This window comes from Hevea brasiliensis, chromosome 6 (genome assembly GCF_030052815.1).
Source record: "Hevea brasiliensis isolate MT/VB/25A 57/8 chromosome 6, ASM3005281v1, whole genome shotgun sequence".
Lineage (NCBI taxonomy): Eukaryota > Viridiplantae > Streptophyta > Magnoliopsida > Malpighiales > Euphorbiaceae > Hevea > Hevea brasiliensis.
The window spans coordinates 9,553,196-9,571,548 of NC_079498.1; the positions used below are offsets into that span (position 1 = coordinate 9,553,196).

Below are 18,353 nucleotides of genomic sequence, written 5' to 3' on the forward strand. Positions count from 1 at the left end.
TTAAAGGAAAACTTACTATTTAATTCTTGAATTTTGACTGATATTATAATTTAATCTTTACATTTTGAAAATTGAACGATTTATTCTCTTACTTATACTTTTGTCAAAATTAGAAGTTCTTCTCTCTAATGTTACCATAAGTATAAGTGAAAAGACAAATATATTATTTATTCAATTAAGAAAAATTTATTATTTGACTCTTTAAGTTGGATTAATATTATAATTTGATCTTCATATTTTGAAAATTAAACGATTTAATCTCTCACTTATGTTTCTCTTCAATAAAAATTAATTGTTATTAAATAAATTAATTTTTTTCTATTTTATAAAAGAATTCAAGAAAAAAATTTAATAAGAATAAAATTAATAAGAAAAAAAATAAATTTTAATAATTTCAATAATTATTAAATACATGGACTAAATTATTTAATTTTAAAATATAGTAACTAAATTATAACATCATTCAAAATTTTGAAACCATATAATAAATATTTTTTAATTAAATAAGGAGATATTGACATTTTTATTTAAACGATCGACAATATTAAATAAAAGGATTTTAATTTTGACTGAACTACAAATGAGAGATTAAATCGTTCAATTTAAAAAATATAAAGATCGAATAATAATATCGATTAAAATAAAAAATTAAATATTAAATTGCCTTATACTAAAATAAATTGAAATTTATCCCTATTATTAATTTAAATATTTTATTTTTTAAAGTTTTCAACACAAGCTTTAACGTGTTAATGTATTTGTTTGATATTATTAAGATTTATATTTTCAAATATTCTTGTTAAGCAGTGAACTGAGAATAAATTTAAACAGTGGGCGAACCTACATGCGCTTCTTATTCGGTCACAGGCAAACGAAACGTGTCACATAACAAGTGGACATTCACTGTCTTATAACAGTAGATTCATTTTGATGTTCTCATCACTCGCCAGAGCCCAGAAGTAGCCTCTCCAATCTCCATCACTCTGCAAAATTACTTTTAAGAGCCCCTCTCTCTCTCTCTCCCGCTTGTCAATTCTGATCCTTGGATCAAGGAAGTAATCTTTAATTCGACTTTTGCCCATTATTTTATCTCTCTATTGCATTTTACTCCTACACTTGTTTTGGTCCTTTCATGCTCAATCTGATATGGGTGAGAAGTGAAGGTTTAGGTTCATATGATCAAACTTGGATCTTAGTTTATTGGATTAGTCTACTTGGGTCCGTGTTTGTGTTGCTTTGTGCTTCTTTTGTACAGATGATGAATTTTAATCCTTCTAAGCTTTCGGATAGTGTTATTTGCATCATGTTATGGTTTTAGCTGCTGGTTTTTGTTTGGATTTGGATGCAGTTTAGTAATTTGTTAATGTGTGATGCCGTTTGTTTGGCTCTAGTGTGTATATACTGCTGTTTGTGCCGACTAACCGTTTGAAAAATTTATTAGGAGGTGAGGATACTATTGAAATTTGTCTTTTTATTAATATTTACTCTTATATATGTGGTCTGAATTTGTTGCAAGAAAAACCAGAGGAAAATGACAGGTGATAGGGTGAAAAAGTTTTTGCTCTTTTGCTTTGCTTTTTAAGGAGTTATTTATTTGAAATGAATTTATTTATTTGTGGACGATGGGTGGATTTGCTGGGGTGGTACGGGTGGTTTTCTGAGATTGTAGTAACTTGAATGAAGATGTTCTTTAATTGGTTTTACTGTTTTAGCCAAAAAAGATTGGGTATTTTAATTTTATTTTTTTTAATTGGTTTTCAGCTCAATTTTTTAAGATAGAGAATAATTTTAGATGGGTTTTGAATATAATGGTGAATGATGCTATGTGGCAGTGGATTTAGATGAAGGAATTGAAATAGCTGAGAGCTCTGCTGGACAAGAGTTGGTTCTACCAGAAAATGATTCTATTGTGCAGGGAGGTGATTCAATTGTAGAACCACAAGAAGGTATGGAATTTGAATCTGAAGACGCTGCCAAGATATTTTATGATGAATATGCTCGGCAAGTAGGATTCGTCATGCGCGTGATGTCTTGTCGTCGTTCTGAAAGAGATGGAAGAATTCTTGCCCGTCGACTTGGTTGTAATAAGGAGGGTTATTGTGTTAGCATTCGAGGCAAATTTGGGAATGTTCGAAAGCCACGTACTAGTACAAGAGAAGGTTGTAAGGCAATGATTCATGTTAAGTTTGATAAGTCTGGAAAGTGGATCATAACAAAATTTGTCAAGGAGCATAATCATCCTCTTGTAGTGGCTCCACGTGAAGCTCGTCAAACAATGGTGAGTTATCCTTGTGTTATTTAATTGTAATATGCTGCATTCTTGCCATCCTCTATTTATGTTACTTTGATAGGTAAATCTATTAACATTTTAATCTTAGGTTAATTAGAAACTTCATATGAAGTAACTTTTAAGGCGTACACAGTTGTTTTTTGAAGAAAGTTTATGTTATATATTCTTTGTATGATTGATAACTGTATGTCTTCTGTGATTTGATTAGTCAATAGGGCAGGGATCTAACCAAAACATTACATGAGCTTTCACTGCTGGCTTAATTTCCATCCTATCAAACTCTAAAAACTGATGACATCTCTTTCAATGAGGGAAAGAAAAACTCATTACTTGTAAACAGCATTAGTATCAGAATCAGCCCCCTAAAATTGACTTGTTTTACATAATTTTAATAGAAAGCCATTCAATCCTACTGCCCTAAACTCTTGCATGTATTTTCTATAATATCTTCTACCAAATAACCCTTTTTGTTTTAATTACTAAAACCCTTTGAGTTTTGAAGCATATACTTTAATTTTTTTGCTTCAAAATTAGTCACTTATTATATAAATTGAGATCAATGAAAAGTGTAAAAATTAAAGGAACAAAGTATTTTTGATAGAAGAAACAAGGATTAAAGTCCAATCAAATTTCAAAATTTCATAGAACGAAGTATGGTCAAATTTAAAATCAACGGAAAAAATTCAGTTTTATACATCAAGGACTAAAGTTTAGAGTTGTTAACAATCTTTAGGGAGAAAAGTATCTAAAACGGTTTGGATGCAAGTGTATGCTAAAGCTCAGGGTTTTAGTCATTTTCCGTACTTATTATCTTTGATTTTTTTTTTTTAGTTTGCTTTCTAGGACTCATGCAGCTGTGTTTTCATTGACCTAAGAGCCAGAAAGAGAGATTTTCTTTTCTAGTTTACCAAGGATTCTATTTTCTTTTTTTTCCTTTTCTCACTTACAAAAGCCTGGAATTGTAATTTAATTCCTTCATTCTTAGACCACTGCATTCAAAATACTAGGCAGCTGAAAAGCTGTGCAAATTTCAATAGAATGATACAACAATTGTATTATACAAAAGAATTAGAGCAAAAAAATTAGGATTCTTTATAGGAGATGTTGACAATGGAAGTTATTCGTTCATCAGTTCAAGAAAAAATGATAATGGATGCATTATATTGAAAAACAATTGAAATGGCTATTTTTACTGAAGAAGAAAGCTTGTTCTTTTATTCAAAATCCCTAATGGCTGAACAAATTGAAATTTTGCTTGCAATGTGTTGGGTATACATTAATGATCTCACCCCTTTTCAGATCATACGAATTATCTGAATAGGTGTGAAGATTTCATCGAGAAGTAAAATTAGAGCCACAGGAAATATTCTTCTGATTATAGCAACATTATAGAGTTAGTATGAAAGATCTCAGGAATTGGATGACAGAGATGGTATTAAAGATGATTCATCTTTTAAGACATCCTGGTTGGCCAATAACTATTAAAATCTTGGTGCAACCATACAAATTCTATGTGAAGGTGAGCTGGCAATCTTTATCCATAGATTTGTTTGTAGATGACTTTCTATTAGAGGAGATATGAGGGGCTTGATGATGAAACAATGGCAAGGCCGTATGGAGAACTTGTTAAACGTTGGCATTTGCAATCAGTAGTTCGAAAGCTAACATACTAGGTCTTTTTCCCATATTCTGTTGTTCCCATTTCATTGTGCATTTATTGTCTTTTGTGCCTAGTAGCTTATAATACAGTTTGTGGTTAGGTTGAATTACATGGTTCACATGTGTTGTCAATCAAGTTATTGAGTTTCCAAAGCTGTGAAATGATATTAGAAAAATCAGGTCCATTATTGTGAAACTTATATGATGGTTCCTTGGAGGTTCAATTCAAATTAGTGACCTAAAAGCTCATTACAAGAAGATTCTTCTTAGTAAGATCTTCATCAATCTAGAATTAATGCTAACGAGAAATTTCTAGTGGTTGAAAATGCTAACCATTGGAAGAAACATAATGAAGAATGTTGTTGCCTTATTATGTGGGGTCCTGAAAGTGAGTATGGAGACATTTTTACCCTTAAGTAATTTTGTGACGAGGGCTGTTTTTGAGGCTTGTCTGTACCATTGTAGTCAAAAGCCAAAAATTAAAGTAGTAATAATCTTCCATTTTCAAGAAAGGACCAAGAACTTAGATTCTCTCTCTCTCTCTTTTTTTTTTATTATGTGGATTTGATATGCAGTCTCCTTTATTTTCAAGGCTAATATGTTTAATGGATTAAATTGCTATATTCTTTTCTTTCTCTTATTAATTCACCTCCATCGTTGTGGTATTGCTGTAATTGTTGTAGATTTTACGAATATTTTTGAATTGGAGAAATTCAAAATTTCAAATATTCAAGTATTAGCTTCAGACTATTCGAAATCCCATGCAGATCAGGAGGACTAATAAACAAAATTTGGTTGAAAGTCTTTAGCTTAACCATACAACTCAACTCTTAGTCTCAAACAGCCTCAGTTTCTTTGTTTATATAGATCCTTTTTCTCCATTTTGCTAAGCGTAGGATCTAAATATGTTTAGCAGAGAACATTCATTACAATTTTGAATGAGCATTGGGAGTTATCATATTGTGGAATTAAGAACTTCCCTAAGGGCTTTTAGAATTCTCATTCTAGTCATATGAGGGATATTTTTTACTGTTTTGTGGGAGAGTTAATGTTCAAATGGAAATTTAAACTGGCAGACATTCCATATTTGCTTTGTTCACATTTTTTTAATTATGTTTTCATCTGTTTGACTTTTCTTAATATTTACAGGCATACGTATTCTGTATCTATTTGTCTTGTGATTGGTAAAAACCAGGGAATCTTGCTTGTTGACTATGCAAATTGATACCATTGCATGTTTGCTTTAGTCAAACCAATGATGATAAGTTTGCAGATATAAAATGTAATCTAAAGGTTGTGTTATTCCCTTTGTAGAGTGAAAAGGACAAGAAAATTCAGGAATTAACCATGGAGCTGCGGAATAAGAAGCGCCTATGTGCCACGTATCAAGAACAGCTAACTGCATTTATGAAAATTGTTGAAGAACATAGTGAGCGGCTATCCAAGAAAGTTCAAAATGTAGTAAGAAATCTTAAAGAATTCGAGTCTATAGAGCACGAGCTTCTGCAGCCTAGAGAGTCTCTACAATTTGGACCAAGTAGGTAAACATCATTCTCCAAGTCATTTAGTTGTGCAATATTTTTTCTTCCTTTTCCCTTGCCACTTCATTACTACTAGACATGCTTAGAAGTAAGAAATTTAGCCATACTAATTATAAATGTGAATACAGGATAGTTTCCTCTTTCCTGATTTGTAATTAATGTCAGTACAACCAATTGGAATAAATTGAGAATCAAGTTGGCTTTGTTGTATCATGTATTAAGTGCAAAAGTTGATGGAGCTGCCATGATATGTTTGACATAAATGCCTGTGGATGGTAATATTTTGGCTTAAGGTTAGTCTTTATGAGGATAGCAATTAATAACAAAGATTTGACAGGATATGTGCTTAACCTTGGCAAATGAGATGTTTCGTACACTAAGTCACCCTTTTTTTAATATTATAGTCCAATTCAATGCAATAGATCGGTTGTATCCAACATCTAATAAATGTACAACTTCATATCATCAAATCATACTTTCATCTAGTACTAATTGAAAACAAGGGTGAATTGGTGTTGATAGCCTTCTTGCAGAAGCTTTGGCATGTGTGTAAACCTTAGCTGTGGATAGTTGAGGAAAACTCTCTCAAGTGAAGCCATTCCTTTCCCAATCTTCCTGTATGTGCATGATTTGAAAAATTGCAAGGATAGTGTTATAGCTCTCCCCTTCTACAAATTTATTTTTTTGTTAAATCTATTTTTTTGCCATTTTCCTTTTCAAATGTTACTAATTTGTATTCATTAAATCCCTAATTTTGTGATTTTATTCCTAATTTAATCCTCATATTTTGAGAATTATTAAGTTTAGTCTCTCACATTTGATTAAGTCAACTGGTAGATCCTCTGTTCATAATCTGTAAGATTTTCTGTTAATTAATAAGTTTATAGACGAGTTAGATGAGAGAATTTTTTCCCATCCTTTGTTTGTATCTCTCTTCCCCTAATTTAATCCTCTCTCTACTATGTCCTGCTCTCTCCTTATTTCTTTCTTTGTCCTCTTTGAATAAGAAAATTTTATCACTTTTAGCTATTTAGGATGTATTTGTTTTATGAAAAATATTTTTTTGAAAAATATATATATATTTTTTCATTTTCTAATATATGGGACATTCATGAAAATGTGTAATGAAAAATATTTTTTTGATAAAAAAAAATCATTTTTAATAAAAATGAATTTTTCTTTTTTTTTTTAAAGTCATTTTTTAGACTTTGATAATTTTATTAAAATATAAATATTTGTATGTGTATGATTTAAATACATATTATTAATTAATATTATAATTAAATAATAAAAAATATTTTTTATATACAAATTATTTTCTCTATAAAATAAATCGGAATCTAATATCTTTAAAGCAGTGGTGTAACGAACTTTGTTTGACGGCTAAGCACTGTATCCATAAGCCACAGGTTCAGGAACAAATTTCAGTCCAAGAAAAGACAAATGAACCAAAAATAAAAATAGCCAAGAGTTCCAATTACCCTGAGGCCTTTTGCCTAGAAGCAGCTATACAACAATTTGTTCCAACAAGTATAATGATGTGCATTCAACATCCACAGGTGGCATACACTGTAATGTTTAAGAAAAAGAATTTTTTCTATTACTAATTCGAAAATATTACAAAATAATTTAAAATTAAATTTAATGAATTTTAATTATAAAATATTAATTAAATAATTTTTTTCAATAACATTTAAAATAATTCTTTTTGAAAAAATAGTTTTAATCATCTAATATTAATGTCAAATAAGCATTAAACCAGAACTGAGGAACCACTTTGTTCCTAGGATTTGGGTTGGGTTCACATGTCAACAAGGACAACAAAGAAGAATAGCAAAGGATTGTGAATTCGAAAATACATAACAAGTTTGCTAATAAAAAAAAGGTCCATTAGATCTTGAAATTGGCAAAAACATAACCTCAAATATATATATATATGGGTCAAAGAAATCTTGAAATTGGCCAACAATGACAAAAACAAAAATAACAAATCATCAATTCATATATTTTTTTTTTCTTTCAATGTCAAATGAAAATTAAGTGATAATTGTTAGTTGATATTTATATTAAGTGTTTGGTAAAACTATATTTAACTATTACTGTTGATATGTGAAATGACTAATAATGGTATATATTATATAATCTATTTTATTATTGAAATAAATATAAAATTATAAATTTATTATATTATATTATATTATTTTATTATTAAATTAAATATACAATTATTAAATTAATATATTATATCATTTATTATATTATTAAAATAAATATATAATTATTAATCTATTATATTATATCATTCATTTTATAATTGAAATGAGAAAATAATTATTATTTTTTAAATAATTAAATAAATTTAAAAATATAAATAAAAAAATAAAATAATTATTATTGTCGATAAAAAAAAACTTATAATTAATTTTAAGTTTTTAGATATAAATAAATATTTTATATTTTATGTTATTAATACAAAATATTTTAATAAAATTAAAATGCATTAATTAAAATATTAAAATTATAAATAAAAAATATAAAAGTATTAATAATATTAATTTTCGAGTTAAATAAAAAGGAGTTATATAGTCAAAATAAAAAATAAAATCAAACACCCAACAGGAAAATCAAACACCCTCTAAATAAAATCAACAATTCTAACATAAAAAACATTTTTTAAAAATATTTTCTTTAAAAATTATTTTTTAAAAAGATTTAAAAATATTAGAACTCACGTATTCTTTTTGTAAAATTTTAAGAATTATATAATAATTTAATTAAGAGTTATAATATAATACACCCTATAAATTTTTCACTTCTCACACGTTTATTATATACTAATTTTTTTAAGTGTATTTTCCATGTTATTATTCTCATTATACATATTTATAATTTAATTTATTTTTTTTATATATGATAATACTATTATCATATTGTTATAAATATTTATTTAATTATTTTAATTAAAATATTAATTTTAATTAATTATATAGATTTAAATTTTATTGCCAAACACAGGGGAACCTTCATAAAATATATATATATATATATATATATATATATATATATATATATATATATATATATATACAGGAGAGAAACAAAACCATCACATACTCCTCATCGTCCTTTCCATTCGAACAGGAAATTCAATACAATCAAATCAAAGAAAGAAACATAATTACCAAGATAAAAAGATTTTCGGTTTGGTTTTTGAGTTAGTTTGAGTTTTGATTAATTTATAGAATTGAACCCATCATTTTTCTAATTTTGACTTTTCTATTTTCTGAATTTTTATACAGTAAACTTAAAGAATAAAAAAAAATATATAAAAAAAATATGCAATAGAATAAGTGTGAGTTGAAAAACTAAATTGAATTGATTTTTTTTTTTTAAATTCAATTCACTTTAATCTCTTTTTATTCAATTCAGTTATTATTATTATTAAATAATTTAATTTTTGATTATTTCACTTAGATTTAAAATCGAATCAATTGATGGTATATTTCGAAATTATTTTTTAGGAAAAAAATATTATTTTTATTATTAAAAAAATAAAAAAAATTATTTATTATTTTAATATTTTTATAATTAAAATTCAATAAATATAAATTTAAATCAATTTTTAATATTGAATATATTTAAAAAAAAAGTATTTTTATCAACGGCAAACAGCTTTTTTTGTCCCTATTCCATTGTTATAAAAAGTCTTTCCAATGGTACTTGGTCTAAGGCAGTTTTATTAAATTTGGATCAAATTGGTTCATCAGATTAGTGAAAATGGGTTTGAATTTATAGTTAAATTAGATGAGAAAATGATCTGGTATATAATCGGACGTGGTCTAACCAGTTTAACTAATCAATTGGATCATATATATATATATATATATATATATATATATATATATATATATATATATATCTTTTATTCTAAGATAATAAATTTTATAAATAATATGTTTATTTATTTTTTAATAATATTCTATAAATATTAAAAATGGAATTACGCATTTAAAAATTTTTTTTATCACTTGTATATATTAAAAAGTAATTATAATATTTAAAATTAAATATTTTTATATTAAATTTAAAAATATTATTAAAATTTATATAAATATAATTTAATAAATATTGAAAATTTTATTTTAAATTATTAAAATTTAATTAATTAAATTTATTTATTTATATTAATATGTATTATATTTAATTAATTTTTAATAATTCACTGACTAAATTATTGATCAACTGATTGAACCATTCACTGTCCGTCCAGTCTCTTCGCCCGGCTAACCTCCAAAGCCTGGTTTAATAATACTGGTTTAATGTGAAGATTCGAGTGCGTGGCAGAATATAGAAATGGTCCTTTACTGTTTTGCCAAGCATACTAAAGATTTGCTGGCGAGGTTCGCATGGTAAACTTATGCTATTTGCCGCCCAAAAATCTAATCTTGAAGAGTGGTCAACGGATGGGTGGGGTCTTGCCTTTGAATGGGTGAGGTCCAGTCTCGTTTCACTTGCTGTTTTAATCTGTGTTCTTTCCAAGCAAGAATCCCAACTTTCCCAACAACTTCCCTTTTCAAGTCTTCCTGAAAAATCCCATTTCCTCAATTCTCACCACAGAAAATAACAGAGGAAGCTTGCTTCTTTAACCTGAGTAAGTGTTTTTCTCTCTGTATTATTTACTTAAGACTGTAATTTCTTTTCTTTTCTCTTCTTTGCTGGATGCTTTAACTAGAGTTTCATGAGTTTGAATCCTCTGTACCAAGGCCTAAATGATCTTTTAAATTTTGGGAATTGGGTTAAATGAGCAAAGCTTAGTTTATAGTCCTATTCCTGTAGTAATTTCAAGAACTGCTGGGAAGGAAAGGGCAGAGATTTCTAGTGAACAAAACCATGTTGCTTTGTTTTGGTGGTTCTTGTTATAATCTGAAATAAAGGGTTTCTATTAAAAGGAATAAAAAATTGAACTCTTTTTAGGTTTCCAAAGTTCGCCTGAAAACGTAAGTGAATTTTCTATTTAGTAAAGTTATGTGGTTGAATATTTTGTATTTGAATAGCGCCATAATTCGCTTGGTGAAGTGAATAAGTGAAAAGCCAAATGAACTGCATTATTGAGGCCATGCTATAGTGGCAAAAGATTCAACGATGAAAACCTGCAACTAGGAGGTTCCTGGGTATATTCCCACTAATACTGGGTTATTATTCTGGAGATATCTAATTGTTTGTTTGTATTATTTTGTCCTTTACAATGTACTTTGGCATTGTTCAATTGTAAATATAACAAATTTTGATGTATATCCAGTATTTGTAGCTTCAACTCTTATCTTTGGGGCTAAAAAAGCCAAACAGTGCAAAAGTGTAATCATTAAATTTTGTGCAACAGTGGATACAAGGATGGATGATGCTGATGGAAGACTAGAAATTTCTAGGGGAGGGGAGCCGAGTCTACATGAAATTGACATGAATCAAGAACCATATGAGGGTATGCTATTTGAGTCAGAAGAAACAGCTAAAGCATTTTATGATGATTATGCCAGACAAGTGGGGTTTTCAACGCGTGTTTTGTCTTCCCGAAAGTCAGAACGTGATGGATCACTCATCTCTCGGGGAATAGGTTGTAGAGGAGGTTCAGATGGTAGGAGAAGAGGTAAAAGCCATATGCAAGATAAGCAACAAGAAGGTTGCAAGGCTAAGCAACAAGAAGGTTGCAAGGCTATGATTTTGTTGAAAAGAGAGAAGCCTGGGAGATGGATTGTTAGAAAATTTTTGGGGGCCCATAATCACCCATTGGTAGATCAATTGCCAAAAAGTCGTCAAAAGCTTGTAAGTTTTTCATATTTATTAACACTACATCACTTTTGGAGATTGGAATCCTACTCTTATGAATTCTATTAAAAAAAAAAAATCATAGACAAGAGGAAGCTGTTGTATGTGCCTTTGTTCGATGAGCTTTTGTTCCTCTCCAATGATGTCTTAGTACTCAATTGCTTTTCTTTGTTCAATTTTTTTTTTCAAATTTTTTCCCTATTGGTTTACATGAAATCATGTTCTTTCTGTTGTGTAGTTACTAGTGATGTTATGTCTTGGTAATCTATTTTTGCTTGGATTTGTGGTTTATTTGCTTTTTGTTCACTTGAAGTTGGAATAGTGCCATTCTGGCAGATTGTAAAGTTTCCCACCTGAAACTTAGGCCCTTCAGTTTTGGAGTTAGTCTTCTTCTGAAAATTTTCTCATATTAGATACTCTTCATTTTATTAGAACAATAGCAGTGACCCGATTTATAGTTCAACATCAAGGGCTGTTCATTGCTACTACCCAAAGGAATTAGGACTTACAGAGCTGCTTCCTTAAAAATTATGACATAATACATAAATTTGGCCTAACTGTATTTCTTGATCATAGAAGGTGGTAGAGAGCAAGTCTCTTGAAAGAGTATAATGATGTAATTTTACTGGTCTTGAGAAGGTGTTGAATTGTTTACTTTTTTTTTTTTTTTTGTTTGATTCCTGTGATCTTGTTGTTGTACTGCCTTCTTTATTTATATTAGTTGAAATTTTTTTTACTTATAGTGGGTGTGATATTATTATAAAAAAAAAAAATCTTTTGGCCTTCCTGCTTTTGGTTCTTTTTTCATTTCTCTTATGTATCTTATGTGTAATCTCTCTTTCTCTTTTCTTCTTAGTTGTGTATGATGTTTGTGATACAGTCCATTATATGAGAAGGGGTCAAAAATATGATTCTGAATTCTCTGCCCTGTGAAGATAAACTCTTTAAACTCTTTCTATTTTCCAATTCCTTTTTGTAAAGAAAGAATGCTTCCAATGGATGCATACCTGTTAATTAGTATATGCTTATCTCATTTGTGAGAATGGTTCTCCTATTCAGGCAGGAATGATACAAATATACTAGAAAGGGAGAAGTTTGACAATGCTATTGCCACTTAAATTTAAATATTTTTGGGTTTAGAATTTGTCCAAAGATTGCCTTTTATGTGTCATTCACTTGGTTTCCATGAGAAGGGAATATAGGATGAGGATGATAGATGCTCTAGGAGGGAGGAATAGCAACAAAAGTTATTTGTTCTAATTTAACAGTTAGGATTATATTAAGGATCTTCATATCTAGCAAGTTGCTTTTAGCTGGTAGTTTCTGGTTTTGCAAGACAATGATCTATAAATGGGTAGCACATGAAGGTGCTGATGGACTGTATGAAGAATGGAAACTGTAGTTTGTGATGAAGGAACCTATAACTTATTTGTTCTACACTCTTGTTCAAGCTTGTTGATTAATTAGTGATAATATATATATATATATTTTTTTGTAGGATGAGAAGGATAAGAAGATTCAGGAATTAACTACAGAACTGCGCATTAAGAAACGGTTAAGTACCGCATATCGAGAACAGTTGCTTACATTTATGAAAGATGTTGAAGACCACAATGTTCACTTGTCAACAAAAGTTCAATTAATTTTTGACAATCTTAAAAAGCTTGAGGCAGAAAGGCAGGAGCTTTTACAACCCAAATAACTCCCACAAGCAGAGCTTACCCACATTTCTTCATACTAGTTAGTCTTGCCTCTTTGTTTATTTTAATTCTTTAGTAGACTAGGAGTAGTAGTAGTAGGATGTTCCATGGTTGTTGAATAGCTCTTTATTTGAAGTAAAAGAACTTCCACGTGCAGAGCATAATCATGCAGAGCATAACAACATTTCTTCATACTAGTTAGTCATGCCTTTATGTTCATTTTAATTCTCTTGTAGTGGTAGTAGGATTTTTTTGAATGTTCCATGGTTATTGAATAGCTCTCTATTTTCCTTTTGATGGTTTCTGATGTTGAAGGGATTAATGATGACAATTGGCTATTAACAGACCTGATGATATTAACTTAGTTGTTGTATATTTTTAAAATGTCATCGTATGACTTCTTCACCATTAGTTGTGACCTTGTCTCCTAATTTATGTTGTAATTTCTTTTATAATGGCAGATGCCAGCGTAGAAATTTTCAGAAATATTAAGAGTATGAATCAGGAAACTTGTTTTTAAGTTTTCACCTAGAAGCTTGAGTTTGTAAGTTGAGAGGTTGTTTAAAACATGAATCTCCGGTCAAATGAAAGCATCAAGTTTTCACCAGCATTTTGCTTAGGAAGCATACAATTTCAGATTTCCATTGCTTTCTTTACCCAATTATCTTTTTATCTTTCCATCTTCTTGTTGCAGAACAAGTATAGAACCTGACCAACAAAATCTAATGGAACATTCCTTAATGGGGACTGACCGACAAAAAAGCAGTGAAAGTTGCTTTCAGGATATCACAGTTACAGCAATAAGAGTAAATCAGTAGTCACCAATTTCATGGCTGTGTGGTTGCTCCTCCTTCCTGGGACGTGGAAGTTTGGATCTCCTAGATGGATGCAAAGAGGAAGCTGTATGATTATGTGCATGAACTAAGCATATTGAGAAGTTGCAGTGGATAATATTCTTCTGCTAGGTATATACTCACGCAATGCGGCTTCAAATTGGTTTTCATGCATACTCCAAAGGCAACAGTAACATTTCTGATTATCTTAGGGTTAATGATGGATGATTTGGTCCAATGTTTAAATGTTGAGTTTAAGTTAATTGCTTGAATTGAAATTTTCTTCATTCAGTGGATTGTTATATCTATGTTTATAGGAACAAGTGTGGTATGTGAATTGGGAGACCTTGGATATTTAAAGGATATCTATTTTGATTGATTATGAAGCTTAGGTATGTGAAATAAATAATTGCTTGATTATCAATAAGAAGTTACTGATACTTATTGATAATTAAGGCTCATCAATTTATTAATAAAGGCATATATAATAGAACGACAATACGTAGGTGCCAAATTTTATTATTTGTCCATGCATGCACGCACAAACATAGTAGAATACGACAGTGATGAAACTTTAATATCTTAAACTAGGAGGAGATCTTCAAGATAATACAAATAGAATTTTATTTACTCTGCAAGGACTTAATAAAGGAAACACAGTAGCTAGCCATCCAGTCGACTTCTTCAATAAATGTTTTAATTTCTCCCGAAACCAAAGAAAAAAAAAAAGTAAAATTAGCCAATTGACCAAGGACAATCCCCCCAGAATTTGATTTTAAAAATAAATAAATAAAGTTGCTTAAAATTAATTAATTTTTCTAAAAAAATATTAACATTTTTATTTAAAACAACTCATAATTCATACGTTGACATAAAATCGTTTCAAGAATATGATAAAATAACTTGACATAAATTAGCCAAAAAAAGATCACGCAAGAAATAATCTGAACCCACCTGGCTTTCTGCCACCTCTGGCTACACTAGCTAGACAAAGGAAGATTATATTCTTTTTAAGAAAGGGTTATCAGTAAAAGCACACAATTAATTTTAATGGTGATTTGAAATGACAAACACTTTAGCGCATTGCATTTTTTACTTGCCTGTCTTCATTATCCATAGATCCGAACTCCAAGAAAAGTACTTCTAATCAAATGCAATTCTTTGGCAACATCCCTCATACTCATTCTATCTTTGGGTGATTCTGCTGAACAGGCTACTCCAATTTTGAATACCGAAATCAAGCAGTCTTTCTCTTTACTAATACTTGTTAGGCTCAGGTTCCTATTATTGCTGGACTCTGCTTCTGCTTGTATTTCTGTCTGCTCATCTATTTCAATATTTGTTGTTTGTGTTTCTTCCATTCCTCTTGAGAGAAGGGTTGGATCTGTGATTTGTGCATGCCTTTTTGGCAGTGCATCCTTCACAAAGTTGTAAAGAGTTAAACGATCTTCAAATATTTTATCTGTTGGCTTTTTTCCTGAGAACATCTCCAATACAAGGATCCCATAACTATACACGTCTCCCTCTTCTGATGCAGTGCTACCCATTCCATATTCTGCAATTTATAGAATATATTCAGTTAATATATGAAGCATTGAAGCTGGACAATGGACATCAATGTTCGGTCACTTAAAGGACTATCAATTGGTAAGCAAACAAAGTAAAATAGAATAACTAAATAATTGAAGAGCACGTATGGATTTAACTGATTTGACTCGTAGCAAATTTGATTACAGTTGACATTAATGCGTGAACTAGATTAGATGTTACCTGGAGGCGCATAGCCAACTGTCCTCCTTATTCTAATTGAGTTGGTTTGAGTTTGAGATGCATCATTGGTCCTCAAGAAGAGTCTAGCCAAGCCGAAATCGCTTAAATGTGCAACCATGTCATCATCGAGAAGAACATTGCTGGGCCTTAAGTCACAATGAATGACTGGAATTTCACAAAGGTCATGAATGTAATGCAATGCAGTTGCCACATCAATTGCAATATCTGTCTTTGAAGAAAATCCAAATTTCTTGACCGATTATCGCTGCGGTTATCATGATGCAACCAATTCTCCAGGCTTCCATTACCCATGAATTCATAAACTAGAGCTTTGAATTCATTATCTTTGTAATCAATGCTAGGGCAATATGTAAGCAGCTTAACAAGATTTCGATGCCTCGTTGTCCTTAACACCTTGCACTCAGCCATGAAGCTTTTTGAAGCACCCTTTGTTCCAAGTTTGAGGACCTTAATAGCTATCAGTCTTTCCATTTGATTGAGAAATCCTTTATACACTGAACCAAAGCTACCAGATCCAATTAAGTTGTCGACAGAGAATCCACTTGTTGCATCATAAAGATCCCTGTAAGATACCTTTACAAGGCAATCCATTTCTCTAGGTGCAGCAGACGAGCTCCTTTTTGATATTCTCCTTCGATACACAAGCACAGAGGAGAACATCAATAAGACACAGAGAATCACGCAAGGAATTACGATTGCTAACTTAATAGCAATGGACTTTCCTTTCTTCAATACTCTGGTAGGGCATTTTTGTTGATGGAGTTTTGGCACACCTCCACAAAGCTTGTCATTACCCATAAATGAAATGGCTGTTACATTTCTGAAAACTCCTTCGGTTGGAATCTCACCCACAAGATCATTAAAAAATATTTAAATGCAACAGATACTGTAGACTTTGCAAATCTTTTGGAATTTCTCCAATGAGCTTGTTCTGTGAAAGATTTAATACTTGGAGACCGTTCAAGAAAGCCAAAGATGAGGGAATGATTCCTTGGAAAGAATTTCCTTGCATATAAAGATATTCCAAACTTGAACAAGCCCCAATGTTTCCAGGAATTTCTCTAAAAAGCATGTTTACTGAGACATCCCGGGTATTTATATTTGTTAGCTTTCCCACATCTACTGGCAAGTCGCCGGTTAATGAATCCTGTGTTATGTTTAAGTATCGAGATAGGGAAGGAAGATGGAAAACCTCCTTGGGTATAGATCCATTGAGGTGATTTCTTGAAATATCCAAATACTGCAAACTATGACAATTTCCTATGCTTATAGGAATATCTCCTTCTAGATTGTTTCGTGGGATGGAAATTAGAGATAATTGAGTGAGATTGCCTACAGAGGATGGAATTTGACCTGAGAATCTATTTTCTCCCAAATGCAGTTCTTGAAGTTTTCTTAATTTTCCCACAGAAAAAGGAATGACTCCGATGAAAAGATTTTGATCTATGGACAATGAAATTAAGTTGATGAGTTTCTCTAATGCCTGAGGAAATAATTCCCGTGATTTGATTTCTTGTAAAAGATAGCAGAGTAAGTTGAATTGATAGATTGGCTACAGAGCTGGACAAAATACCTCCAAAATTGTTTGAATATAAAGATAGAATTTTTAAATTGCTACAGTTTTTCAAAAATGTTAAAAAAGCCAAATCACTTGTGGAATTGTATCCTAGATTATTCTCTTCATGATTTAGCCACCAAAGACTTCTTAAATTTCCCAAACAATTCGGGACTTGTCCCACAAAGTTGTTTTCTCCAAGACTGAGTATCTCTATTTGAGAAGCATTGCAAATTGAATTTGGAATTGACCCAGAAAACATATTACTTCCAATAGTAACCCGCTGGAGATGTGGGAGAGTAATTCCGATGTTGTTTGGTAGGCTACCACGAAACTTGTTTTGCACAGTTGAGATCGTTTTAAGAGATGAAATATTAAAAAGGGATAAAGGGACAATACCAGATAGTTTATTGTCTGCAAAACTAAAAAATGTTAGGCTTGTAAACTGGCCCAATTCATCTGGAATATTTCCCTCCAACTCCATCCTTCCTGCAGCAAGGATAATAAGCAATGAAAGATTGCCAAGGGAAGGTGGAATTTTTCCGTTCAGGTTGTTTGCACTAATTTGAAGCTGTTCAAGCATTTCCAAGGAACCAAGCTATGCAGGGATTTTTCCAGTTAGATTATTCCATTGCAGTCGGATTATCCTGAGATGGGAACAGCGAGTCAGGTTGATTGGAATTTCACCTTCTATTGTGTTGTTGTTGAGATAGAATTCCTGCAATCGAAACAAATTAACAACTTCATGTGGGATTTGACCATTGAAACTGTTGTTTTGAAGGTGAAGGATTCTCAAAAAACTCAAATTGCCAATATATGGTGATATGGATCCAATCAAATTTTGGCTTTTTAACACTATTGAAGTGACTCTCTGGTGGCAGCGACTGCAAGTGATTCCATACCACTGGCTAAAAGGGAGAGAATGATTCCATGAGTTGAAGATTTGATATGGATCACTAGACATCCCTGCTTTGAATTTTTACAAAGCAAGTTGATCAATCTCATTTCTTAAAGAATGAGCATGCATGAATTGGAGGTTTAAAGAGAGAAAAATAACAAGTTTGTAAATAAACAAGAAAAAACTCATAAATCTTCATTTGGCTAGAAGAGAGAGGCAGCTGAGAGGATTACTTAGTACAGATTACTGATTATCGTGATCCA

General features: G+C 30.6%; 2 protein-coding genes and 1 pseudogene across 9 annotated transcripts; 2 read left to right on the forward strand and 1 right to left on the reverse strand.

The window, feature by feature from the left end:
- The first annotated feature begins 1,040 nt into the window (after positions 1-1,040).
- Positions 1,041-5,703, forward strand: LOC110650555 (protein FAR1-RELATED SEQUENCE 5). 6 transcript variants are annotated; one of them, XM_021805570.2, is made up of 3 exons: positions 1,041-1,150; positions 1,833-2,278; positions 5,264-5,703. In XM_021805570.2, exons 1-3 carry the CDS (start codon positions 1,147-1,149, stop codon positions 5,492-5,494), a joined length of 681 nt encoding a protein of 226 aa, XP_021661262.1. In that variant the 5' UTR covers positions 1,041-1,146; the 3' UTR covers positions 5,495-5,703. The 6 variants fall into 6 exon arrangements, with proteins under 6 accessions (XP_021661262.1, XP_021661260.1, XP_058004352.1 ...); XM_021805568.2 differs by having other exon boundaries at positions 1,093-1,169; XM_058148369.1 differs by having other exon boundaries at positions 1,099-1,218.
- Positions 5,704-9,889: 4,186 nt separating this feature from the next.
- LOC131180760 (protein FAR1-RELATED SEQUENCE 5-like) lies at positions 9,890-14,124 on the forward strand. Of its 3 annotated transcripts, XM_058148371.1 has the most exons (4): positions 9,890-10,141; positions 10,871-11,310; positions 12,812-13,053; positions 13,708-14,124. In XM_058148371.1, coding segments are annotated over exons 1-3 (645 nt in total). In that variant the 5' UTR covers positions 9,890-10,140; the 3' UTR covers positions 13,016-13,053; positions 13,708-14,124. The 3 variants fall into 3 exon arrangements, with proteins under 3 accessions (XP_058004354.1, XP_058004356.1, XP_058004355.1); XM_058148373.1 differs by lacking the exon at positions 12,812-13,053 and having other exon boundaries at positions 10,000-10,141; positions 13,708-13,926; XM_058148372.1 differs by lacking the exon at positions 13,708-14,124 and having other exon boundaries at positions 10,000-10,141; positions 12,812-13,210.
- A 531-nt stretch (positions 14,125-14,655) lies between these two features.
- On the reverse strand, positions 14,656-17,775 carry LOC110650556 (putative receptor-like protein kinase At3g47110; annotated as a pseudogene).
- Positions 17,776-18,353: the final 578 nt, after the last annotated feature.